At 39.9% G+C, this 23,736-nt stretch overlaps 1 protein-coding gene across 14 annotated transcripts in view; it reads right to left on the bottom strand.

Moving 5' to 3' along the window:
* The window catches only part of PDE1C (phosphodiesterase 1C), a 799,595-nt gene that overhangs the window by 181,747 nt on the left and 594,112 nt on the right, over nt 1-23,736 (bottom strand). For 13 of the 14 annotated variants that reach the window (XM_034963890.3, XM_063605671.1, XM_063605673.1 and 10 more), the window contains 4 exons: nt 17,006-17,087; nt 13,576-13,696; nt 11,782-11,957; nt 4,633-4,863 (listed from right to left, as the gene is read on the bottom strand). In XM_034963890.3, the coding sequence (XP_034819781.2) occupies nt 4,633-4,863; nt 11,782-11,957; nt 13,576-13,696; nt 17,006-17,087 (610 nt within the window). Of the gene's footprint in view, nt 1-4,632; nt 4,864-9,245; nt 11,958-13,575; nt 13,697-17,005; nt 17,088-23,736 lie in introns of those variants that run through there. The other variant, XR_010112580.1, reaches the window with a different exon arrangement.

Here is a 23,736-nt window from a genome sequence, read left to right on the forward strand (position 1 = left end):
CCAGCCACGTGGAACTGTGAGTCCATTAAGCTTTTCTTTATAAATGACCCAGTCTTGGGTATGTCTTTATCAGCAGTGTGAAAACAGACTAATATACACTAGGTGGAAGAATTGAGGAGCAGGGGAGTCTACTCTGGCCAGGGTCCAAACAGGAGGATTTTAAGTGGAGGACATGGTCATCACCTCTTCCACCACCAAAAGAGAAGAAATCCTTCAGAGGTCCCACAAAACAGTCCAAATACTGGCTATTCCCTATTTTAATGAAGCCAGAGATGGACTCAAGGATCTTGAGCACTGTAGTCAAACTAGTTCCTTCTAGTTCATTCTTCCCTCAATGAGCCCCCACACTCTTAATGCATGCTTTTTAAGCCCTCTAGGTTGCTCTGAACTGGAGCTTTACCCACAGCTACAGCAACACCAGGATGTCTTCTGGAAGTCGTGGAGATGGTTCCCTTTGCTGGTTGCTAACCAGCAGCCCATGATGGTCCCTGTTCTCAGCCAGGGATGGGGAGGCTGTGGAAGGAAGTCATCTCAACAGGGGGCAAAGATTAGAAGATCTTGTCACTGCCAGTGGGTGCCCTAACCTTGAAAACCCCTCCTTCACCAACAACCTTCAGCTCTAACTTGGAAGATATCCTGGGCACCCCACAAAGAAGGGGGCTGGGACAGTGACACATGCTTGTTTGATGATGTTGCCTGAGCAAAACCCATTAGGTAATTTCCCATGGGTTGTATCTGGAGTAATGGCTGATGTGAGCTGTTACGCAATAAACAAGGGGAAGCAAAAGAGACTTTCTGTGCAGTTATAAATCATTTTAATTAGGCTGCTGTAATATAGGCCCGAACCACCATTAGGCTTTCTTATTATTGCTCTAAACTGATTTCTTTTCCCACCTCTCATTTACTGCTTACTTTTTAAGGGAAATGGTAGACTGTTGCTTATTTCAGGAAATAAGCACAGTTGTGAAATTAAGCCAGCCTCGTTGAACTCAGGTTCCTGTTTTGTTTCTTTCAGGCTTTCCCCTTAACCAACTTCAAAATGAATTATTATTTCCACATCTGCCCTCTCTGGGTCTTTGTTTCCCTATGGTAGAATTCATATCCTTCTTTGTGACTAGCTTATTTGCATTTATTGGTTTCTCCCACTGACTAGACCTGGGGTTGGCAAACTATGGCCCATGGGTCAAACCTGGCCCCACTGCCTGGTTTTTCATGACCTACAAACTAAGAATGGCTTTTACATTTTTAAATGGTTAAAAGAAGACAAATATTTTATGACATATGATATTACGTAGAATTCAAATTTTAATTTCTATAAATAAAGTTTTATTGGAAAACAGGATAACTCATTTGTTTGCATATTATCTGTGGCTGCTTTAAAATGGCAATGTTGAGTAGTTGCAATAGAGACCTTATGTTCTGCAAAGCCTAAAATATTTACTATCTTGTCCCTTATAGAAAAAAGCATGCCAATCCCTGGAATAAGTATAGTGTAAGCCTCTTATAAACAGCAGTTACGTTTCCATATTTCTCTGATGGCCCCTCTCCCTGAAGGCACCAAACCACAGGGACAAGCTGTTACCTAACAGAGCACTGAGACTCACACAGATCAGAGTTTAACCTGAGATCTCTACTTAATGGTTGCTTGACTTTACACAAGTGATTTCACTTCTCTGAGTCTCAGTATTCCCACCCACAACATGGGAATGAGTGTTTCTACCTCATAGAATTGTTAGAACTTTTACATGATTTAATGTAGATAGAATCTCAAGTACAATGTCTGATACATGTTAAGCATTCAATAAAATGGTGGTATTATTGTTATTGCTTTTACTAAGGGCAAGACATTTCTAACCCACTCTGTTAAAAGAAAAAGCAGAGGGAAGAAACACACCTTGCCTTTCTCACCACCGCTTACATGTTCCTCTTTTGAGAGGAGTGATTATTTATCTAGGAGGTAGGGTTGAGCATGCACAGCCCGGCCCAGCCACCCACATCCCAGACTACTTTGAGATATGTTTTCTGTAAGACACACACCTTTTCTGTCACTTTAGAAGCAGCCTGCCAGGGTGCTGGGGTGGGGGAAGAGTCCTGTGCCTGGCTATACAGTGTCTGGTTGTGTAAATTCATTTCAGAACAAAATGTAAAGAAGCCCATGTATTCAACAGACCAACTCTGTGTTTCCCAAGTTCCAGTTTTAGTGGAGCTGATGTCTTGATCATTGACTTTCTGATTTTGTTACCTATCTCTCAGTTGGTTCAGACCTCAGAAGGGGTAGCACGGAAGGGCCTGTACTGCCCTCTAAAACAGTAACAGGTACATAATAAATTTTTGTTTTAAAAAATTTTTGTATGAACATATGTTTTTATTTTTTTAATTTTAATTTCCATAGGTTTTTGGGGAAAAGATGGTGTTTGGTTATATGAGTAAGTTATTTAGTGGTGATTTGTGAGATTTTGGTATACCCATCACCTGAGCGGTATACGCTGAACCCAATTTGTAGTCTTTTATCCCTCACACCCCTCCCACCCTTTCCCCCGAGTCCCCAAAGTCCATTGTATCATTCTTATATTTTTGCATCCTCATAGCTTAGTTCCCACTTATGTGTGAGAATATACAATGTTTGGTTTTCCATTCCTGAGTTAATTCACTTAGAATAATGGTCTCCAATTCCATCCAGGTTGCTGCAAATGCCATTATTTCATTCCTTTTTATGGCTGAATAGTATTCCATCGTGTGTGTGTGTGTATACATATATATGTACACACACACGTGCGTGTATATATATGTACACACACACACACACACACACACATATATCACAATTTCTTTATCCATTCATGGATTGATGGGCATTTGGGCTGGTTGCATATTTTTGCAATAGTGAATTGTGCTGCTATAAACATGTATGTGCAAGTATCTTTTTCATATGACTTCTTTTCCTCTGGGTAGATACCCAGGAGTGGGATTGCTGGATCAAATGGTAGTTTGGGTACATGAAAAATTCTTATTAAATTCTTTATAACTTTTTTTTCCAGACTATAATGCACTTGAATACAAAGCAAATGAATTAAGAGCAATCTCCAGAAGGGGGCAGGACGAGTCGGGACAATGGCCTTCTGTGCCTCCTAGGGTGGTCACCAGGATTAACTGAAGTAATTTTTGCAAGGTTCCTGGAATATGATATAAGCTATCATTATTATTACATGTGTTAAAATATTGTTCTCTGATTATATGTTATAGATGGTTAATTATAAAAATAATTGGAGAACATCGTGCTAAGCACTTTCTACATATAGAAATCATTGACCACGGCCCTGTGGCATAATAGCTAGAACACAGTTCTGAGTAGATTACCTGGCCGCACCAGGCAGGCAAGAGAATGAATATGTACAAAGAGAACTTAAAACAGCATCTAGTGTGCAGTCAATACATGCTATTTATTGTTATTCTCTTCACTGTTTTTACTATCATGAGTATTACTGAAGGTTCCATGAGGCCTGTGCTGTGAATAGGTATTACTATATACATTGTGTAGAAACAGTAGAAGGTTAAGTAGCCTGGCCAAGGACACTGAAAAGGGAGAAGCACAGCTTGACTTGAATCTAGGTCTGTTGACTGCTAAATTACCTTGCTATTCAGCCACAACCTGGCAATTGCAAGCTCTGGAGACTCAGAACTTCCTGCCTGCCTCTAAACAAGGGAACCAAATCAAAGCCCTGTGTACTTGCTCATCTTGTTCTCTCCACTCAGAAGTCTCTTTTGCCCATCTGACCATCCAGCTTCAGCATTCAAAACCCCCTCTTGAAGCCTACTCTGACATTTACCCCATTTTATAATCCCCAGTCCCCAAAAAGCTAATGTGTTTTTCTCTGCACATGTTCCTTGGGCATTTTATCTGCCATGTCACTACTTTCACTTGCACATTTCACTAGAAATATTTGGAGGATGTCTCTATCACCTTTGATATTTTGGGCTTCTTGTGGCCTTTCCATTTCTAAATCCCTAGTGCTAAGCATGGTGCTTGGCATGTAGTTGTTAATCAATATTTGTTGCATTAAATATAAGAAATCAATAACTATATGCACACTATGGTGACCAGCTTACTCCAGTTTGCCTGGAGCTTTTCTGTTTTTAAAACAGAAAGCTCTGTGTCTCCCAGTCCCAGGTAAACTGAAACAGCTGGTCCCCCTAAAGTACACACTTGTACACATACAGATATACAGATATCTATTACAGGAAAAGGCTCAGGCAAACCTGAGGTCTGGCCCACATAGAGGGATGGTATATATGGGAAAATGACTTTCCATTTACCCACTTTGCACTCAGGAATGTGCTGGGGTTGATCATGGTAATTTCCCCCCAGCAGGCAGGCAGGCACTGGCTAGAGTCTCCAGGGCAGCTGGAAATGGCCAGAAAGGTATCAATCTCCCTGAAGAGGATGGCACAGGTGAGCTGGTAGCTGCTTCTGCTGGAATCCTGCAGCCCAGTGAGGTGGGATCAGAAGGAACTGGATGAGCAGGGAAGCCTTGCCCTGTGAGCTGACCCCATCAGTAGGGTTGTTCACCAGTTTCCATTCATCATGTCATTAATGCCGCAAAAAGAGCCCTTCACCAGCGCAAGTCTACTCACCATTCTGTTGCTGTTCTCCTGATGACTTCTCAGCTTTGGAATTTTTCCCACGAGGGTTGTCACTTTTGTTTGCCTGTGTTCCATTGACTTGATTCTTAGTTTCTCCAGACATCTTTTTCTCAGCTTTGCCAGATGCGCCTTCTTCAGCCTGGCTTTTGGCTTCCATTTCCTTTTGCTGCTCCTCTGCGGCCAGACGAGCCTTTTCCTCTGCTTCCTTCTTGGCCTTCTCCTCTGCGTCCATGGCAAGTTGGGAAAGCCACAGAAAAGAGAAAAAGAGGTCATGCCATTAGGAGAATGGCCTGTTTTAATACACAAAGAGTATCTAAGGTGTTTACTGAGTGTTTGGGTACATTTTTGCTTAATTCATCAGATTGGCATGTATACTTAGGAAACGAATAAAATAGGTTCATAATGATGTCATTCTGAAAATAGTCAGTTAGAGGAGAGGTCAGGGAGAAAATAATAAGGATAATAATTAATAAACCAATATTATAATGGTATTATTAATATCACCGTTATTAATAGCTTCTATTGAATGTGTTCGCTCTGCCAAGTATTATGCTGAGTGTTTTTTGGGGATTATTTATTTTCATCCTCAAAACAACCTTACAGCAGCTACTATTACTGTGACTCAATTTGACAAATGTGGAAATCAAGGCTGAGAGACATCATAAAACTTTCCCATAGCCACAGTGAAAACTGCAGCTTCATGTGGGCTTGCTTAAGACCTAGAGTTTAAACACAAACGATTGATTACAAAACAAAAAGGGAAAATATCCAACACTAGAGCAATTGAAGACAAACACACTGAGGACACTGTTTGTTAATTTAAAACAAGGAAGGGGATAATTGAGCCTTATGAAAAAACATGGTCTTCAAACTGTCCACAAGATGAGAGGTAGCCTTTAGTTTGGCCAGGTACCTGGTCTGTGTCTTTCCTTTTAATGAAAAGATGCTAGCATTATTTCTAATTCAGTTGATTATAAAAGGGCTTGGCTCTGTGCTTAGTCAAAACCACAGCAGAAATGCATAGGTTAAGTATTTATGAAAAGATTGGTTCACTCATCCAACTCATATTTATTGAGCAGTTGTAGCGTTAAGCACTGTTTTAGGTACGAGGAATACAGCAGCAAGCAAGCCGATTTATAAAGAAGAGATCATAATTAAGTAAACAAATGACTAAGATACTTGCAGTTTATAAAAAGCGCTTTGCAGAAAACCAAGCAGAGTAATATGTTGGAATATAATCAGCATAGGGGAGGGAAATTGCAGTAGACAAGGAGGTGGAGAAGGGAGGCCTCCTTGACAAGGTGACATTTAACCAAGTCCTAAATGATGAAGAGCTGGCCATGTAATAATCTGGACAAATAGTATCTCAGTCAGAGGAACTAGAAAAGGCAAAGGCCATGAGGTAGAAATGAGCTTGGTACGCTCAAAGAACATTGAGTATGGTTAAAGTAAATTTGACAAGGGCTTAGTGATAGATGACGTGATCAAATGACCAAGGACAAGCAGGGTTCAGATCATGCAGGGCTTTGGAGGCAATGAGGTGGCATTGCATTATGGAGAATAACCTACACAGAAGACACATAACAGAGCCCAATCCTCCAAGGTTCTAGAGACTCATCCCATGCAGCGCTTAATTCACTGCCAAGGTCTTCTAGCCTGTGCCACCAACTTCCACTGGGAAAAGTATTATTACATTTTTCTCTACATGTGTTTTAAAATGCTCCACACATCATTATCAGGTGTTTACTTTATTTCTTTTGTGTTAGCCTTGGTCCTAGAAAAAAGCTAATGCTCATAAATAATCCATTTGTTTTTAATCTAATGGACACCAGAGTGACTATGCATCTATCATGTTTCTCTTTGTTTTAGTTGCTAAAGAGCTCAAAGCCCAAATTTGGTCCAGATTCACACGTTCACGAGGCTTTATGACATGTATTTTGTGAAAGTCTATGATATCTGGTTTAGTCTACTTCTCCTGACTTTATATTTGCTTACCTAAGATGTCTTCCTTAATATATTATGTTTTCATTCATTGATCCATCCATCCATCCAAACCAATGCCCTAGCCTCATCCCCAAACAAATTAAATAAGATTCTGGAGAAGGAGGGGCAAGAATAGGATAGTTTGAATGTTTTCCAGGTGATTTAAACATACAGAGTTGAGAAGCACTGATTTAAATGTTAAATGTTCGCCATTCAGTATTTCATGACATTCTACTCCCCAAAAGGATGTATTTGTAATTTACATTGAAAAGGTGAGGAAAGATTTCTTTACAGATAACATAATTATGTGCATGTAAAGTATAATGTCTTCTGGCCTTTATAGAAAGGTACAACTACAGAGTGAAAGAATGCTCTTGCAGAAGAAGATGGTGAGATGGCATTCTCAGTAGGATGCAGGACCACAAAAGGTTCCCTGGAATGTTCACTCAGGCTTTATCTCTTCCTTCTTCAGTGACTGAGGATGGGGTTTAAATGTCATCTTTGCTACTGAATTTCCAGTGCTTAGCATGGTGACTGGTGTGTAGCATACACTCGAAGTATTTGTTGACTAAATGAAATGTACCCTATGGGTGTGATTTATCCTATATGCAAGTGTAACCTTATCTGTATGTATCTTCATCAGTCCTCAGCAAATTAAACAGGCATAAAATACAGAAAGTATATAAACTCTAAGTCTTATTCTGAAAGAGTAGTCATTTGACAAATGTTAGTTTCCTTAACCAATAATGTAGGTGAGTAAAAAGATGACTATTTTTACTACAGAGTGGGAAACTGAGGCAAGGAAGAGGAGAATTCATTCATACTCAGAACCTGGTATCAATTTTAGAAAATAATTTATAAGCCCCTCATAGAATCCCCACTGAATCCATGGCAAATTTTCAATATTCAAAATAACCCCAAGTTGGAAATAATTTTGATAAAAACTGAAGGTATTAAATTCTGGTTTGCTATAAGAGAGTATAAAATATTATCTGAGCAAGAGAAATTCATTTGACAACTGAGTCAGACCAATTTCCCACGGGAAATCTAGCTAAAAGCATACAAAAAACTGGTGGCGGGGGGTATATTTCAGAAACAAACCTGGTTTTTCCTCAACTGTAGCTATCGGGCAATTCAAGTTTACATGAATGAATGGTAGCCCTTCTGACATCATGATCTAATCAGATACGAGCCTATCCTACTGTATGATTTCTCTACAGCAATCATGTTCCAGCAGGTGGTCCTGCAGCTTTTCTACTCAATTTCCATCTCTTAGTCACATCTCTGAGATAGCTGACATTAGTGTGATCGACTGCATGACACCCAAAGTGGTACAACTCAAAATTTGTAGACTGAAACAAGCAAGCACATAAATAAGAAAAAAGAAAATATATTGACAGGAGGTAGGTCTTTTTAACTGCAATCAGATTCCTTTATATTTTCTGGGTGAAATTATCAGTATAGATGAAATTTTCGTATAACAAGAAAAAGGACTTGAGAACAGTTATTTTGTACATGCTCACAGGTTCCAACGACAGCAAGTATACAGAGAATTCACTTTTCAGGTCTTAGATTTAGCATCTACTAGGCTTCTTGACTAGTAGAAAGCAAGAGATGTGCGGTTCATTTCTGTTTCCTCTGGCTTCCCATGTCAGACTGTCTGTGGTGTTGGGACTTGGGATGAAAACAGCCAAGAGCAAGCAGCTAAGAGTTAAGGTAGAGCAGAGCCCTCAAGATCCATAAATTTGCTTCCTCCCAGTGGAGAGCCAGTTCTACCCCACAATGCATGTCCGTACAGTTTTGGGGAAATACACTGATTTCTTTGTCTTCCTGAATAATGATACTATAGGGTCTCAGTTAAAAACTATATTGGGCTAATTATCCCTTGATATAATTTTCTGAAATGCCTACTTAAAACTACCTACAACCAGAGAGAGAAAGAGAGAGAAACAACAGAGAAAAGAGAGAGAAACTGACCAGAAAACCCAAAATACTATATGAATTTTGACTATTTCAAATCTCAGTTCTATACAAGAACAAAAGAAAGGTGCTTCTAGACATTTAAGAACATAGAAGGTGTTCCCGCTCCTGAAAATTTTAGTCAAAGAAAGAAGTGCTCCAGCTGACAGAAAACTTCAATCAACATTAAAAACTCAAAAATGAGAAAAATATGCAAATGAATTATATGTTGTAAATCACAATATTCAGTATCAGAATAAAATATTCAAAAGAAAGGCCAAATACAAGACAATATTATATTATGATCCCAATTTGTGGGCAAAATTTTTACTTATACATATGTACAGAAAAGCAAATTACAAAGAATAACATCAGAATTTTAATAATAGTTATATATGTCTAGAGAGGTAATTAGTAATTTTCATTTTCTTTTATATATATTTTTTATACTTCAGCATTTGTAACCTAAACATGTTAGTCTTACACCAGAAAACAAATGTTAAAAAAAAAAGTACTAAATACTGAATGGAAATTAATCAATATTGATCAGACTTGAAAATTGTTATGTCCATACATCTTTAGTTGGGAATAGTGATTTTGAACTCTAAGGGCTATAAAAATATTTATTTAATCTTTCCTAATAATTATCAGTTCTTGCCTACCTAGTTTTGTAAATCAGGTTGGTTAACAAAACCAAGACCCATTTCCAGTGCATTTACTAACAATACATGTTCAAGTGCCCCACGGAGGACAGCCTTTCTTGAAATCAGGGTCATCTGGAAAAAAAGAGCAACAAACAAAACAGCCACCACCAACAGAAAACAGATGCGAACTAGATTTCTAATTAGCACCAGTCAACCAGTCAACAGCATTACTGAGCTGCTAAGAATGTTATAAAATATTAGTTACAGGTTGCTATTTTCACCACCACCTTAACTTTGTATTCAAACCTCTAACCTTCTTTTCCAATTTGCATAAATAACAGCTACTACCTAGGTACCAACCTTGTGCAGGCTCCTTTCTCAGTGCTTTATAGGTATTACTTCTATTCACCTCAATTCTGCGATGTACATTATCATCCCCAAAGTGAGTCTCAAAGAACCTATCTGAATTTGCCAAAAAAAAAAAACCTTGCAAGTCAAGACTCAATTCTCTCTCCCCTTCCCTGCTAATTGAAATGTGCCCTGATAACCAAACTATTCTCCCACAAAATATCCGTAACACCAGGCTCTGTGCCTTTGCCCAACCCCTTTCTTCTTGTTCCCATTTCTAAATATAACACCTGCTTCAGGTCTTAATCCCAGAAGTCTGCTACATGATGCCTTCCCAAACTCCCAAGCAAGGCTACAGACAACTTCTTTGTGCTTCCAAAATAGTTCAAACACACAGTTATCTCTATTCCCATACCAAATGCATTTAAAAATTATTAGCTGTTTATTTATCTGTTCTTTTTAAAGGGCCAGTTTTCTCCTGAAACTGTCAAGTGCTTCCCCAGGTGATTAGTTTCTGAAGGTAATTTTAGTAAGCCAGATAATTGCAAACAAATTATTTTGAAGTACCTCTTTAAATTGCATGTTGTCAGAAATTGAATTTTCAAGTGTAATGAGTGTAATTGATTATAAGAGAGTGTTTCTTTGCAGATGATGCAGTAGCTGCCATCGCTGCTTGCAATGCCTGCCAACAGGGAAGATTGAAATGTTTAAAGCATTTGAATGGACTAGAAGAGGGTGCACTTAAAATATGGAAGGTGTTGGCTCCCTCCATAGCTCAGAGTGCAACATCTGTCCTGAAATGATAAGGGTTCAATTACGCCCTAAAAGTGCCATAAATATAAACCCTTTACCTCACCTGAAATGAGCAGCCACTTGAACAGAATTTTATGGACAAGTCACAAAATTGGACAGAATTTTGTGAACAAGCCTTTGAATAACTCCAACAGTGAGGCTGCTGCTTTCCTACATTAGAAGCAGAACCCCCAGCCCCAACCCGATATATGGGAACCAACACTGCTAGAACATGCTCTTACCCACCGTCCCCACCCTTCTCACCTGGTATACTGACACCAGGAGGGTAAAAATGTGAGATGTTGTGTTTGGGGAGGGGATAATGTGTTTTTGTCTGATGTGAGGGCCTAGGGCTTAGGCTGGTGGTGCTGGTGGCAACTTCAGGGCTTTGACTGAACTTCCATTCTTCCTTTGAATGAAATTCTGTAGTAATGTCTCTTCCCTTCCCCTGCCACAAGATTGTGAGTTTTGAGGGCAAGGATGTCTGTTACTCATCTCTGTACCCTGGGCACCGGGCACAACCTGGCACACAGTAGGCATGCAATAGATGTTAGCAAAAACTGACTCTTGTTGAAGGCTCACCTCTAGGAAGCCCAGTCCCCTCACTGGGCTCCCAGAGCCACCATGTCTTTGTCCCTACCTGGAATCAGGCATCACAGTGTCAGACCCCTTATCTCAGGTTTGCGCTACCTGTGCACAAGGGCATCTCTCCCTAGTATGATAATGTAGAATGTACCGATCATGGAGGACATGCTCAGTAGTCACAAATGCACATATGAACAAAGGAATTTAAGCTTTCCAAATCATACAAATTTCCATATTTTTCTGTTGATAGTACCAAGGGCCACAACTTTTAGTTTTGATGATGTCTGCTTCAGGGAATTTCTGTTTACCGACAATTTACCATCATCTCAGAAGATCAGTTATACGGTTTGAGCAATGAGTGAAGGGAAACTGAGAATATGAAAGGAATATAAAAATGCCTGTAAGAAAATTAAAGCTCCTTATATCCCAACATAATGGCCAAGGCAAGGTGGCTATTAGCGGGTCTTTACTTAGGTAAAAGAAGAAATAACAGCCTCACAGTTGTGCCACATGACATCAAGTGAAAACGACAAGATGTTTAGCAGAAATCAAGAAATAATAACACCCATGTCCTGTAGAGTCTTCATACTAGAAAAAGGAGTTTAGTCTCACAGCATAAAGGGAATCATGTCAGGAGGCTTGCAGGTCTGCTGCATTTTATCATGCATTGATTCGTAGATATTATGAAGATCAAAAGATGGTAGATTCTAATATTCAGCAATTTGAATCTGCATCCTGAGCAACTGTGCTTTATTTGTAACACACATAACTCAGAGGGGACAACCTTGTTTTCTGCTGAATTGGTTTGGACAGGTCTGTGGCATGTTACCTTTGGGTACCTTGGCCCTCCATCTCTCCCGATTGATGTGCACCACTTCCGTCCAAGTAGCTTTAAAGCTCTTATAGTCAACGGAGATGACAGAATTGTTGATCGGGGCACTTCCCTCTGAACCAGAGGTCTTGACACCTGATCGCTTGGCATCTGACGAGCTGATGCTATTCAAACTGGAAAACAAAAAAATCATACCAAAGAAGAGAGTTAGTGTTTGGAAAATGTCTGCCAATGAGCAAGCCCAGAGGAGGAATGGTTAGTACTCCTAAAGTTATTGCTGTGAAATATCTGGATCCTGAGGTTTATAATTATTCTATTTTCCACATATGACCGGTGTGAAATTCTGAATTTTCAGCAGGAAAAACATCAACATTGCAGTCTCAAGAGTCTCTATATTCTTCATATTTCTTCTTTGCTATTTGGCCTCTTCTTTTTTCCCCATAACCAGAATCCCCTCATGTGAATTTTCTCTGCTCTGTTCTCTGAAACTGACTAATTTGAACTGGGACATCTACTTAATTCCACAGTTCACCTACCTGCTTCCACACTGACCACTTTTCCAAGTTACCTAGCAACTTGCTCCTCTTTCTTTCCAGCTCTACCATTCCCCTGCAAGGGTCTTTCTGATCCCAGCATACCCAAGTCCAGGGGAAGTGATAATTTCCTTAAGTTGCTGGAAGAAGATGGAAATGCGGACAGCATGGAGATTGTGAGGGACTAGGTCATGCAAAAGACCTTATGGGTAACTTTGTAAATATTAGAAAGCACCATCTTTCTGGAAAATCTCAAAGAAGTAACTACTGCTACCAAGTGGTTAAAGAAGTGACTGGTAGGAATACAAATTCATGATGGACTAGACAAGCAGAATATATTTCAGTCACTGCCTGAAGAGCTGTGGGGCCATGGGGACTCTGAAAGGGGGCTCTGTCCTCCTTGTTAGCAAACTTAAGAGGGTCTATCCATCTGGAGCATCCCTGGGGTCCCCTGTCCTAACGCCTGTCTTTCTTTACTCCTTTTCCTGCTCTTTGCTTCTCCTTTTCCTATTCATTCCACTTCTCTTCTTCCTCCTTTATGACAAAGCCCACTGTTCTACATGAACAAGGAGATTAGTAGTAGTCGTAATAGTAGTAGTATATCTAATAAAGACTTTATTGTAGTTAGCACTTCCTCTGTTCTAGATCCTGTTGTAAGGTTTAACATATTTTTAACAACTTATTTAGTCTTCCCAGTCACCTCTGAGTATTATAATCCATGTTTTCTCAGATGGGGGAAGTGAGACAGTTTGCCTGCGATTGCACAGCTAGTAAGTGATGAGGTCAGGAGTAAGTGATGAGGAGCTGCCCTTGATATAATGATGTGGTGGTAGAAGGTGATTTCAAGCTTTCGATTCTTTTTCTCTACTTCATTCTTTGTGCAAACCTTGAAATGAAAGTCAGTTTCATTTCTTTGTAAGTATTCTTGATGAGTGGTACTGTCTTTGTGGAGTATTACGTGAGCAAGGATTGTCTGGGCACAGCAGGTAAACATGCAGCAAATAGGGTGGCGGGGGGGCAGCACCAGGTGCCTGCTGGTCACGATTTAGACCTTGGTCACCCCTTACAGTTTAGCCTGGAGAGTACGGATAATACAATTTCAACTCCTCTGAGAAAAGGAAAGAGGCAGACAAATTTTTCTGAGAAGGAGCTAAGGCAAATGCCATTATGAAATACCATCCCCATCCCCAGCAAAAGAAGAATTCTATCCTCAAGGACAGGCCAACCTCACCCTCAGCCCTCAAGCTTCCCCACTGACCTCGAACGCCTCTGTCCTGTCCCACCAGTTTGAGAGGTTTCATCGATTAATGGACTCACAATCTTCTCGGTCATGTCCGTAAGCACAGTGAAGGTGGGTTCCACGATGAAATCAATGAAACCTGAAGAGAAACAGCAATGCTTCAGAGGAACCACATATTACCTTGGGCCTTTCCATACTTTCCAGAAGAAACTGATCTAGAAGTTCCAGATCAGATTAAAAGAGAATGGCTTGATCTTATGTACTGTATGTATTCCTTGATTTGAATATTACATGTCAGTTTCATTTCTCCTACATAACTTCCTATGACTTTTCAGGATACAGTTCAATAAAGTGCCTAAGAAATATATACTCAACACCCACTACAGAACAAGCACTGTGATAAGAGCTGTGTAAAAGACCAAGACTGAATAACACAACCTGCCTGAAGTTGTGACATTTGAGCTGAACCCTTAAGAATGGGTGGAGAGGAAGATGTGGCTATTCACTCTGGGCGGTGGGAATGGAAAAAGCCAAGTGACAGAGATGGGAGGGTGTAAGATGTGTCTGGGGATTGACTAGGGAGTAGGGATTCTTTTGGATTTGGGGAAGGAAAGCTTGGGAAGGCAGGTTATCGACAGCTCTAGGAAGGGAGGCTTCTAAGTGTTCAGATAGAGGGTTGGGACTTAGGTGGACACTGGAGGCTCCTGGAGATGTTTGAGCCGCATTGTCATAAGAGTTTTTAAATGTTCTTTGGAAAGTTAATCTGGCAAGATAGATAAGAAGGAAGAAAGCAGGAAGGGAGAAGGATGAGAAAATCATTTAGAAGCTATTGCAATTGTTTAAACAAAAGATAAAGAAGGCTGGAACCAGTGCCACTATAAAGTGGAAATGCAAAGCAGGCACAGATACCTGCACAGCAGGAGGTGGTACTGCCTCTGTATGGGATCTGCCAAAGACACTCCAACAACAAAGCAGGGAAAACAGAAAATAGAAGGAGAATATGGCCAAGAAAAGACAATGGGCTCAGTTTCAGATTTGCTGACTTTGAGGTACAGGGGGCACATCTGGATGGGAGAGGGCAAACAGAGTTGGAAGAAACAGGATTGGAAAGTGGAAGAGGGCTCAGGCCTAGAACTATACCTTTGTAAGATCACCGTGCTAGAGAGATGGCTGAAGTCGGGCTACAGAGATTGTCCCAACAGCTCAGACACCCAAATGTTCTGCAACAATCAGGAGAAAAAATAGGAGCTGAAGCTAGTGGGGATGGTGGTAATTCATTACACAGTCACATGAAAACTGGGAGGAAACTAAATACCAACCAGAGGAAATGTTGCCCATTCTCCTTCGAAGGGCGTGTTTGGAAATGTATGAATGCATATTTAGTTTTCACAATGGCCCAGGTAGAGGTAAAGCTGGCATTAATGCTCAGCAGTAAAGGATGTTAAAAGTCCTACAATGTAATTGACAAAGCAAGAATTGTCTCAACCAAATACCAATAGTATTGTGATTGATAAGGAAACAGTGATAGCCAAAAGTGTATTATGGTTAATACAGTGTTGTAATTGTGTATGTGTAGTATGTATTGTGTATTATGGTTAATTATAGTGTAGTTTTAAGCTGAAACTAAAGCATTTGATGACACCATTTTTGCCTTTTTTTTCCTGACAAATTAAGCTCAACATGTCCAAACCAGAACTAACTCATAAGCTTCCCCACAACCTTTGTAAATGGGATCATGGTCCAACCACTTAATGTAGAGTTCTGCCTTTATCTCAGCTTTGCGTTCGGCCAAATCCTTGATACCTTATGTGCCACCTCTCTTCTGGAGAGGCCCTGTTACTACCTTAGTTGTGATATTCATCATCTCTTCTTTGTAATCCTGTAGGAGGCAGTCAACTACTTTCCTTGCCTCTAATCTTACTGAAAATCCTCCAATTAATCCTCTATGCTACTGGCAAAGAAATCTTCTAAAAACAGGGTTGGCAAACTTTATCTGTAAAGGACCAGATAGTTATTTTAGACTTTGCAGGCCATATCATCTCTATCAAAACCACTTAACTCTGCCACTAAAGTGCTAAAGCAGCCATAGACAATATGTAAATGAATGCACTTAGCTATGTTGTAATAAAACTTTATTTACAAGAACAGGTGGTGGGCCAGATTAAGCCCACAGGCTAAAACATAAATTTATATATTTTTAACCTCACTTAAAATTCTTTAGATATGCCCTCATTTCCTACAAGAAAGTATAAACACATGCTATTATTAACACTATATAAAATCTGGGCTTGATACGTCCCTCACTACATCCTACTCCGTACTCAATGTTCTTGCCATATGGAAATGTTTAGAATTTGCTGACCATACCAGGCAGTTTTAAGTTTCCCTGCTTTGTATATGCTACATTCTCTGCCTGGAATACCCTTCTACCCACCCGTAGCTCACCTCCAACACAGATCACCATTTGCCCAGACAATGCCTACTCACTTCTTGGGACTCAATTCAAATATTATCCCTTAATAAACCTAATGGTTCACACACTCTGTTGTGTACCTTATCGTACTAGGTACAAAAGTCTACCTTGGCATTATAACATTCTAATAGATTTTTGTTTTTGTAACATTTTGCCCATCACCCAATACTGGTTTAATGTCTTTGAGAGCAGGTACCATATATAATTTCTCTTTGTTCCTATAACATCTATTATCATGTCTAGCAGTGCCCAATATATGAAGACTCAATATACATTATAAAAAAAGCATAAGCACTCAAAACACAAGTAGAAAAATGCCTAATTCTTATTGAATTTTCTTAAATGACTTCAGACTCTTCAAAGGTGGAGATCACTGACAACATTTAACTTAGATAGGGCACTGGTGTCCTCTCCCACAGATGAAGATTTTTAAAATGCATATATTATGGTTATTAGCAATTCAAAAGTTATCCTTACCTAAAAAAAGTGCTTTAAAGAAAAGAAAGGATGGAAGGAAGACAGGAAATAAGGAAGAAAACATTTTAAAAGATCCATTCATGGAAGTAGATTCAACAAGGAAATGGGGCTGTCCTGAAAACAGGGCTAGGAGAAGCATCAGTGAGTAGAAATGCCTTGTTAGCTTACAGTCCTGCATGCAGAATGGCGGGATGGAGTAGAATGGGCTTCCTGCCAATGACACTTGTTATCTCCTTGGAAAGTTGGGGCCCCCTCTTTCTCTTGACAGGGAATGACAGAGACACCAAGAGTGTCATTGTCCAATTCTCCCATGAACAAGCCACATTCCAGGGAAAAGAATGGACAGAGTGGTTCCATAAATTGAATCAGGCAGAGCCATGAGCACAACATGGCAGAATGGAGCCAGTTTCCCAGCCAAAGAACCACTGGGATCATCTGTGCTTACTTCTACAGGCTTCCTGCTTTGGTGCTTCTATCCAAAGAGCTGCAAACACGTACCTACTTGTGACTGAGCAACCATAGTGGACTTTCGGTCACACAGAGGAGAAAAAGGCAGCCCCAGCTCTGCTTCTCTGTCACCCTGGAAAAATAAAAGGTCATAGTAAATTAAGGAACAGTAGGCTGGGTCACCCAGATTTCATTTAGTGACTTCTGCCGCCACGGAGGCCACTGGTCTTTATTTTAATTATTACAATTACATTATAAAATAAGTCTTTATGGAGCCTGCTTCTCTACATAAAAGACAACAAAAGGCTGAAGCCCTCTGGGATCCAATAGTTCCACCCAACTGCAAAGTTCATGTTGCTGTAAAGAAAGCCTCATTGGGCAGTACTAGGACCTCCATGGAAAATAAGGCAACAGGCAATATGTCTTGTGGACTGCAGCCAGCACTGCAGGCAGAATTTCTGTGTTTTCTCAAGTCATCCTGGGTCAACCTGTGGCCATTGTTTAGCTAATGAACTCCTCCCAGACGTGGGCAGTGTTTGAAACTAAAATTCAAACTGGACTGATTCAGACTGATTCTCCTAGTGCTACCTAAAGCCACACACACTTGGAGCAAGTGCTTCTGGGTTCTTAACCTCAGAGACCAGTCCATAATGAAAAGTGGACCAAAAGGAGAATAAATAATTGCTTGTGTCTATGAAGTTAGACAACAATAAAACACAATTGTCTAACCAATATATTCTCAATCTCACCAAAAAGCATCACCATAATAAGCATTATGAAGAGTCTAAATAATAATGGAGATGTTTTCTAAAAACTTGGGCCAGAGGCTTAAGACTTGTCATACCCCCAGAGGAAAGGAAAAAAAATATGTCACCCTTCTTATAGTAGTGAAGCTGTGCTAATTCATTTTACTGGCTCAGGATAATAGCTACTGACTTGTGCTTGAATCCTTTTCTCCTACTAGATGTGAGATAGATCACAGGTAAGTTATTTTCCTTCCATACATTTTAGTTTTTATCACTTGCTAAATGTGGGATAGTAATCTCTACCTCATAGGGTTATAAGGATGAAAGAGAAAAATGCATGTAAATAAATAAGAAGAACTACTGTTGTTTCCCAACAGGTGGCTCTAATATTTAAGGCCAAGATTCGAGAAACCTTTAGTGAATTTGTTCACCTAATACACTCCGATTGTAATAAGTACTGTCAATAAATTAATTTAATAGCAAATAAAGGGTAGTAACAACCTGCAACCAGGCCTGGTTCAAAACTGGATGATTCTTCCTTCTAAGGCATGCTACCAAAGAGAATGGATATTGGCTCACATGTAGCATTAACTGAAAGGACGGAAAAGGAGTGTGTGTCTGAAGAAGCTCAACAATGGGGTCACAATGGGAGTTGGGGACATCCAAAGGTCTCAGGAATAGTCCCTAAGTGGCTCAGTTCCTTCTGCACCCTCTTCCTATATAGACACCCCAGTGGACACAATGGCTTCTTTATTTCAAGTACGCTCTACTGAAAACTGCTCTCTCAAGTGGCATGATAAAAATGATTTCCTCCTGAGTGATTTCTACCTAGGTGATATGTAGAAAAGGAAGTGTATTTATAACATAAATTCTAGTGGTGTAGATGGTTTTGTGGGATAGTTCAGCTAAAACAAATAAAACCCTTTTTATTCCCATGTAGCAGGGATACAAATTGTTCTGTCAGTACATTTTAATGGGGAGGGTGTGAACACTCTCCATTTGACTATTAAAATATAAACACTAATTTGGATTTCATTACTGAACAATCACCTGATACTAAATAACTCCTAATTCCACAAACTTGTCTATACCCAAATATACACATAATTTACATGCTTTGTATTTAATTGAGCTGTGTAGACTCGACTAATAAAAGCTTAGTTTTAAAACAGAGGTAATTGAATTCCCTTTGGAAAGCAGATATATTTATGAATTGAAAAAAAAAACAGTGCTGATAATGTAGAGGAATAAACTTCTACTCATGAGTCCAACTTGAGTGATAACACAATACTGTATGACTCTATAGCTATAGCTTAAAATTATTCATACACTTCCTCTTTATTGGAGAGGTCAACATTTTCAAAAGAGGGCAAAAGTCTCTATTTACACAAAGGATTTTTAAAAACTCACTCGTTTTTTTTTCTTCCAGGACAGCTCAGAAAAATAAGTATCATTCCTGCGGTAGGGGTTAAGATAACTCCAACTGATAAAGTCACATAGTTGGCACACAGAAGGAAGATAATGAATATTTGTTGAATAAATGAAAAGACTAATTTGGTTAGAAACACTCAAGTTCCTTTGGCCACTCAGACATTCATGACAGACAAACTAAAGGGAGCAGTTAGGCAGGTAGCTGTTCACCAAATCCCTATTCTCCTCCTCCTCCATTTCCTGTCTACACAGCTAGACTCCATTGCCTAGAATCACTGCCAGTTAGTGCTCAATAACAGAACAAGAGAAGGGATGCATTTCTACCACAGTTCAGGCCTACAATATCTCTTATGCCTACTTCTCCATGTTTTCCCCAGTTTGCTGGTTTGATGTAGACAAGCACTTTGGAAGCAAGGTAGATGGCAGAATACTGTCTAAAATCATTGCTTATCATAGAACCATCTGCCAATCAAGAAACATGAGTCCTATACTGTACATGAGTGAGTTCAAAACTTCCATTTATGTGTGTTGTTATACATTTGGGGGTAGCTATAGGTAAGCAGCAAACCAGTCAAAAGAGACAAGGGCTCCATCTGTATTGGAAGTTCACAGAGAAGATGGCACCTGTCAATGCAAGAGCTTCCAAAGACATTTAGGTAATATCTCAAGTGAGTCTTTTCAGGTGAAATGAAGAAAAAGCAAATGTTTGGGAAAGCAACAGAAGGATCAAGTTGAACAAAGCACAGCAATGTATATTCTTCTTTCCCAGGGGAGGAAGGCACAAATATAACATATGAGAAAGGCATTGTGATGTTGGATTTAAGATAGCATAGTAAAGTTTTAGCTCTTTCAGAAATTATCATCTCAAAAATAAGGAGAGTAAGAAACAGAAATACAATCACACATCCTAGGAAAAATCTGTAATCTAAAATCAAAACTATATGAGAAAGGGCTGCCAAATGCTGTAAATATCAGAGAGGAATAAGGCAAGATGCCAAGAGGCTAGGTAGAGAATAGACATTGAATTGCAAGAGGCCCTACAAAAGTAAGGAAGAAGTAAAGGCACACACACACACACACATGCACGCACACACACACACACACACACACGCACATACACACCGCTTCATAGGACCCTAATAATAAACCAAGGACAATTCTAGATAGCTTAGAATACTACTGCTCTGATTGCCCTGTGGTACAAATCTGCAAATAGTTGGTCTGAAAAGAATACATTTCACTCAAAGATTGTAAATAATAATAATAAAGTGAAGAAGAAAAGACAGGAGGAGGAGAAGGGGCAGAAGGAAGAGTAGAAGGAGGAGGACAAAGAGATGATGGACAAGATGGAGGGGAAGAAGAAAAAGGTGAAGAAGAAGAAGAGGATGGAAGAGATAAAAGAAAAAGAGCAAAGGGAGGAGAAGGAAGTATTATACCATCAGCAGCAGAAGCAGGAATAAAGAACTTCAAACAAACAACAGATGGGGAATACTCATCAGATAAATGGTGCCACTACTAACAGAAAGAAGCTCCTGAAAATGTTAAGAACAAGGGCTCAGGGGAATGAGACCTAGCAGAGCACAGGAAAGACATTGAAAAGGGAAGAAAACTAGAATTATCACATTAATGCAGATTGTGCTGGAAGCAGCTCAAAGGAGAACTGAATTGATAAAAATAAAAAGGCCACTGAAGGCACTATAAACAAAAAGAGAAACAATAAAACAATCTGATAATTTCATAGGGAACAAAGGGAAAAACTCACCAACATGTGTAATAAATAAAAATGGGAAAAATACTATAGACACAGATTAAATTAAAAGAATTGTAAGAGATGTTTGCAAAATATAAAATTGTACAACAATACAAAGAAAATGAACCTCACAGTTTTTCCAACATGATATATTTACCAACGAGGTGAACTTATACTTCTTTAAAGTCAATATTTCATCAAAAAGTACCCTGAGGCAGTGGCTTGGATTTTGTAAATTATGGTTATAAAACTGAAGATGTAACTTACTCTCTTAGTAACCATGGAATGTGTGGTCCATCAGCACTGAGACTATGCCTTATTTTAAAATGTAACCCAACTTTCCAAATGTAATTTTTAAAAACACTCTATAGTGCCATTGAGATTTCCCATTTGAATTGTCCAATTTAAAAATCTATAGTTAAGAACTGAGGCAGCATTTCTCTTACATGTGTTACTTACTATAGCTTATGGCATCTAGGTTAAAATATTAAGTCAATAAAAATAATTTACTGAATTATAATTACTAAAAAATAGTTCCAGTCCAATGAGTTAACAGTCCCTTCCCAACAGGCAAGAAATTCAATATGGTTATTTTCATATTGCCTCTAGCACATTTTTATTCGAGTATATGTATGTGCAAACAAGTTTTCCTTTACGAGGAAAAAATGTTCATATGTTTAAGTAATTCATTTTTACTTTCTCATAATTAGAAAAAGAATCACTTTAATACCTCAAACTATATGAGTTAGCTATTATCTATCCTTTCACCATGGACCACATACTCCTAGCTGTAGAGGGTATGTTATGGTTTGGCTGTGTTCTCCCACCCCAAATCTCATCTTAAATTGTAGCTCCTATAATTCCCATGTGTTGTGGAAGGGAGCCCGTGGGAGATAATTGAATAATGGAGGCAGTTTCCTCCATACTGTTTTCACGATAGTGAATAAGTCTAATGAGATCTGATGGTTTTACAAGGGGAAACCCCTTTCACTTGGTTCTCATGCTCTCTCTTTGCTGGCTGCCATGTAAGACATCCCTTTGTTTTTCCTTTGTCTTCCACCACAGTTGTGAGGCTTCCTCAGCCCTGTGGAACTGTGAGTCAATTAAACTTCTTTCCTTTATAAATTACCCAGTCTTGGGTATTCTTTATCAGCAGCGTGAAAATGAACTAATACAGTAAATTGGTACTGGTAGAGTGTGGCTCTGCTATAAAGATACCTGATATGTGGAAGCGACTTTAGAAGTGGGTAACAGGCAGAGGTTGGAACAGTTTGGAGAGCTCAGAAGAAGATAAGAAAATGTGGGAAAATTTGGAACTTCCTAGAGACTTGTTGAATGTCTTTGAACAAAATGTTGATAATATGGACAATGACATCCAGGCTGAGGTGGTCTCAGTGGAGACGAGGAACTAGTTGGGAACTGGAGTAAAGATGATTCTTGCTGTGTTTTAGCAAAGAGACTGGCAGCATTTTACCCCTGCCCTAGAGATCTGTGGAACTTTGAACTTGAGGGAAATGACTTAGGGTATCTGGCGGAAACAATTTCTAAGCAGGAAAACATTCAAGAGGTAACTTGGGTGCTGTTAAAAGCGTTCGGTTTTAAAACGGAAACGGCACATAAAAGTTCAGAAAATTTGCAGCCTGATGATGCAATAGAAAAGAAAAACCCATTTTCTGAGGAGAAATTCCAGTCTGCTGCACAAATTTGCAGAAGTAACAAGGAGCCAAGACAATAGGGAAAATGTCACACATCACAGACCAAGAGGCCTAGGAGGAAAAGATGGTTTTGTGGGCTGGGCCCAGGGTTCCCCTGCTGTGTGCAGCCTAGGGACTTGGTGCCCTGCATCCCAGATGCTCTAGTCATGGCTAAAAGGGGCTAGGTACAGCTCAGGCCATGGCTTCGGAAGGTGCAAGCCTCAAGCCTTGGAGATTTCTGCATGGTGTTGAGCCTGCAGGTGCACAGAAGTCAAGAATTCAGGTTTGGGAACCTCCGTCTAGATTTCAGAGGATGTAGGAAACCACCTGGATGTCCAGGCAGAAATTTGCTGCAGGGGCAGGGCCCTCATGGATAACCTCTGCTATGGTAGTGTGGAAGCAAAATGTGGAGTTGAAACCCCCACACAGAGTCCCTACTAGGGCACTGCCTAGTGGAGCTGTGAGAAGAGGGCCACTGTTCTCCAGATCCCAGAATGGTAGGTCCACTGACAACTTGCACCATGTGCCTGGAAAAGCAGCAGACGCTCACTGTCAGCCCATGAAAGCAGTCAGGAGGGAGGCTGTACCTGGAAAAGCCACAGGGACAGAGCTGCCCAAGACCATGAGAACCCATCTCTTGCATCAGCATGACCTGGATGTGAGACATAGAGTCAAAAGGAGATCATTTTGGAGCGTTAAGATTTGACTGCCATGCTGGATTTTGGACTTGCATAGGCCATGTAACCCCTTTGTTTGCCCAATTTCTCCCATTTGAAATGGCTGTATTTACCCAATGCCTGTACCCCCATTGTATCTAGGATGTAACTAACTTGCTTTTGATTTTGCAGACTCATAGGTGGAAGGAACTTGCCTTGTCTCAGATGAGACTTCGAACTGTGAACTTTTGAGTTAATGCAGAAATGAGTTAAGACTTTGGGGGACTGTTGGGAAGGTATGATTGGTTCTGAAATGTGAGAATACGAGATTTGGGAGGGGTCAGGGTGGAATGACATGGTTTGGCTGTGTCCCTACCCAAATCTCATCTTAAATTGTAGCTCCCATAATTCCCACATGTTGTGGGATGAACCTGGTGAGAGATAACTGAATCCTGGGTGCGGTTTCCCCCATACTGTTCTCCTGGTAGAAAATAAGTCTCATGAG

This window comes from Pan paniscus, chromosome 6 (assembly GCF_029289425.2).
Source record: "Pan paniscus chromosome 6, NHGRI_mPanPan1-v2.0_pri, whole genome shotgun sequence".
Taxonomy (NCBI): domain Eukaryota; kingdom Metazoa; phylum Chordata; class Mammalia; order Primates; family Hominidae; genus Pan; species Pan paniscus.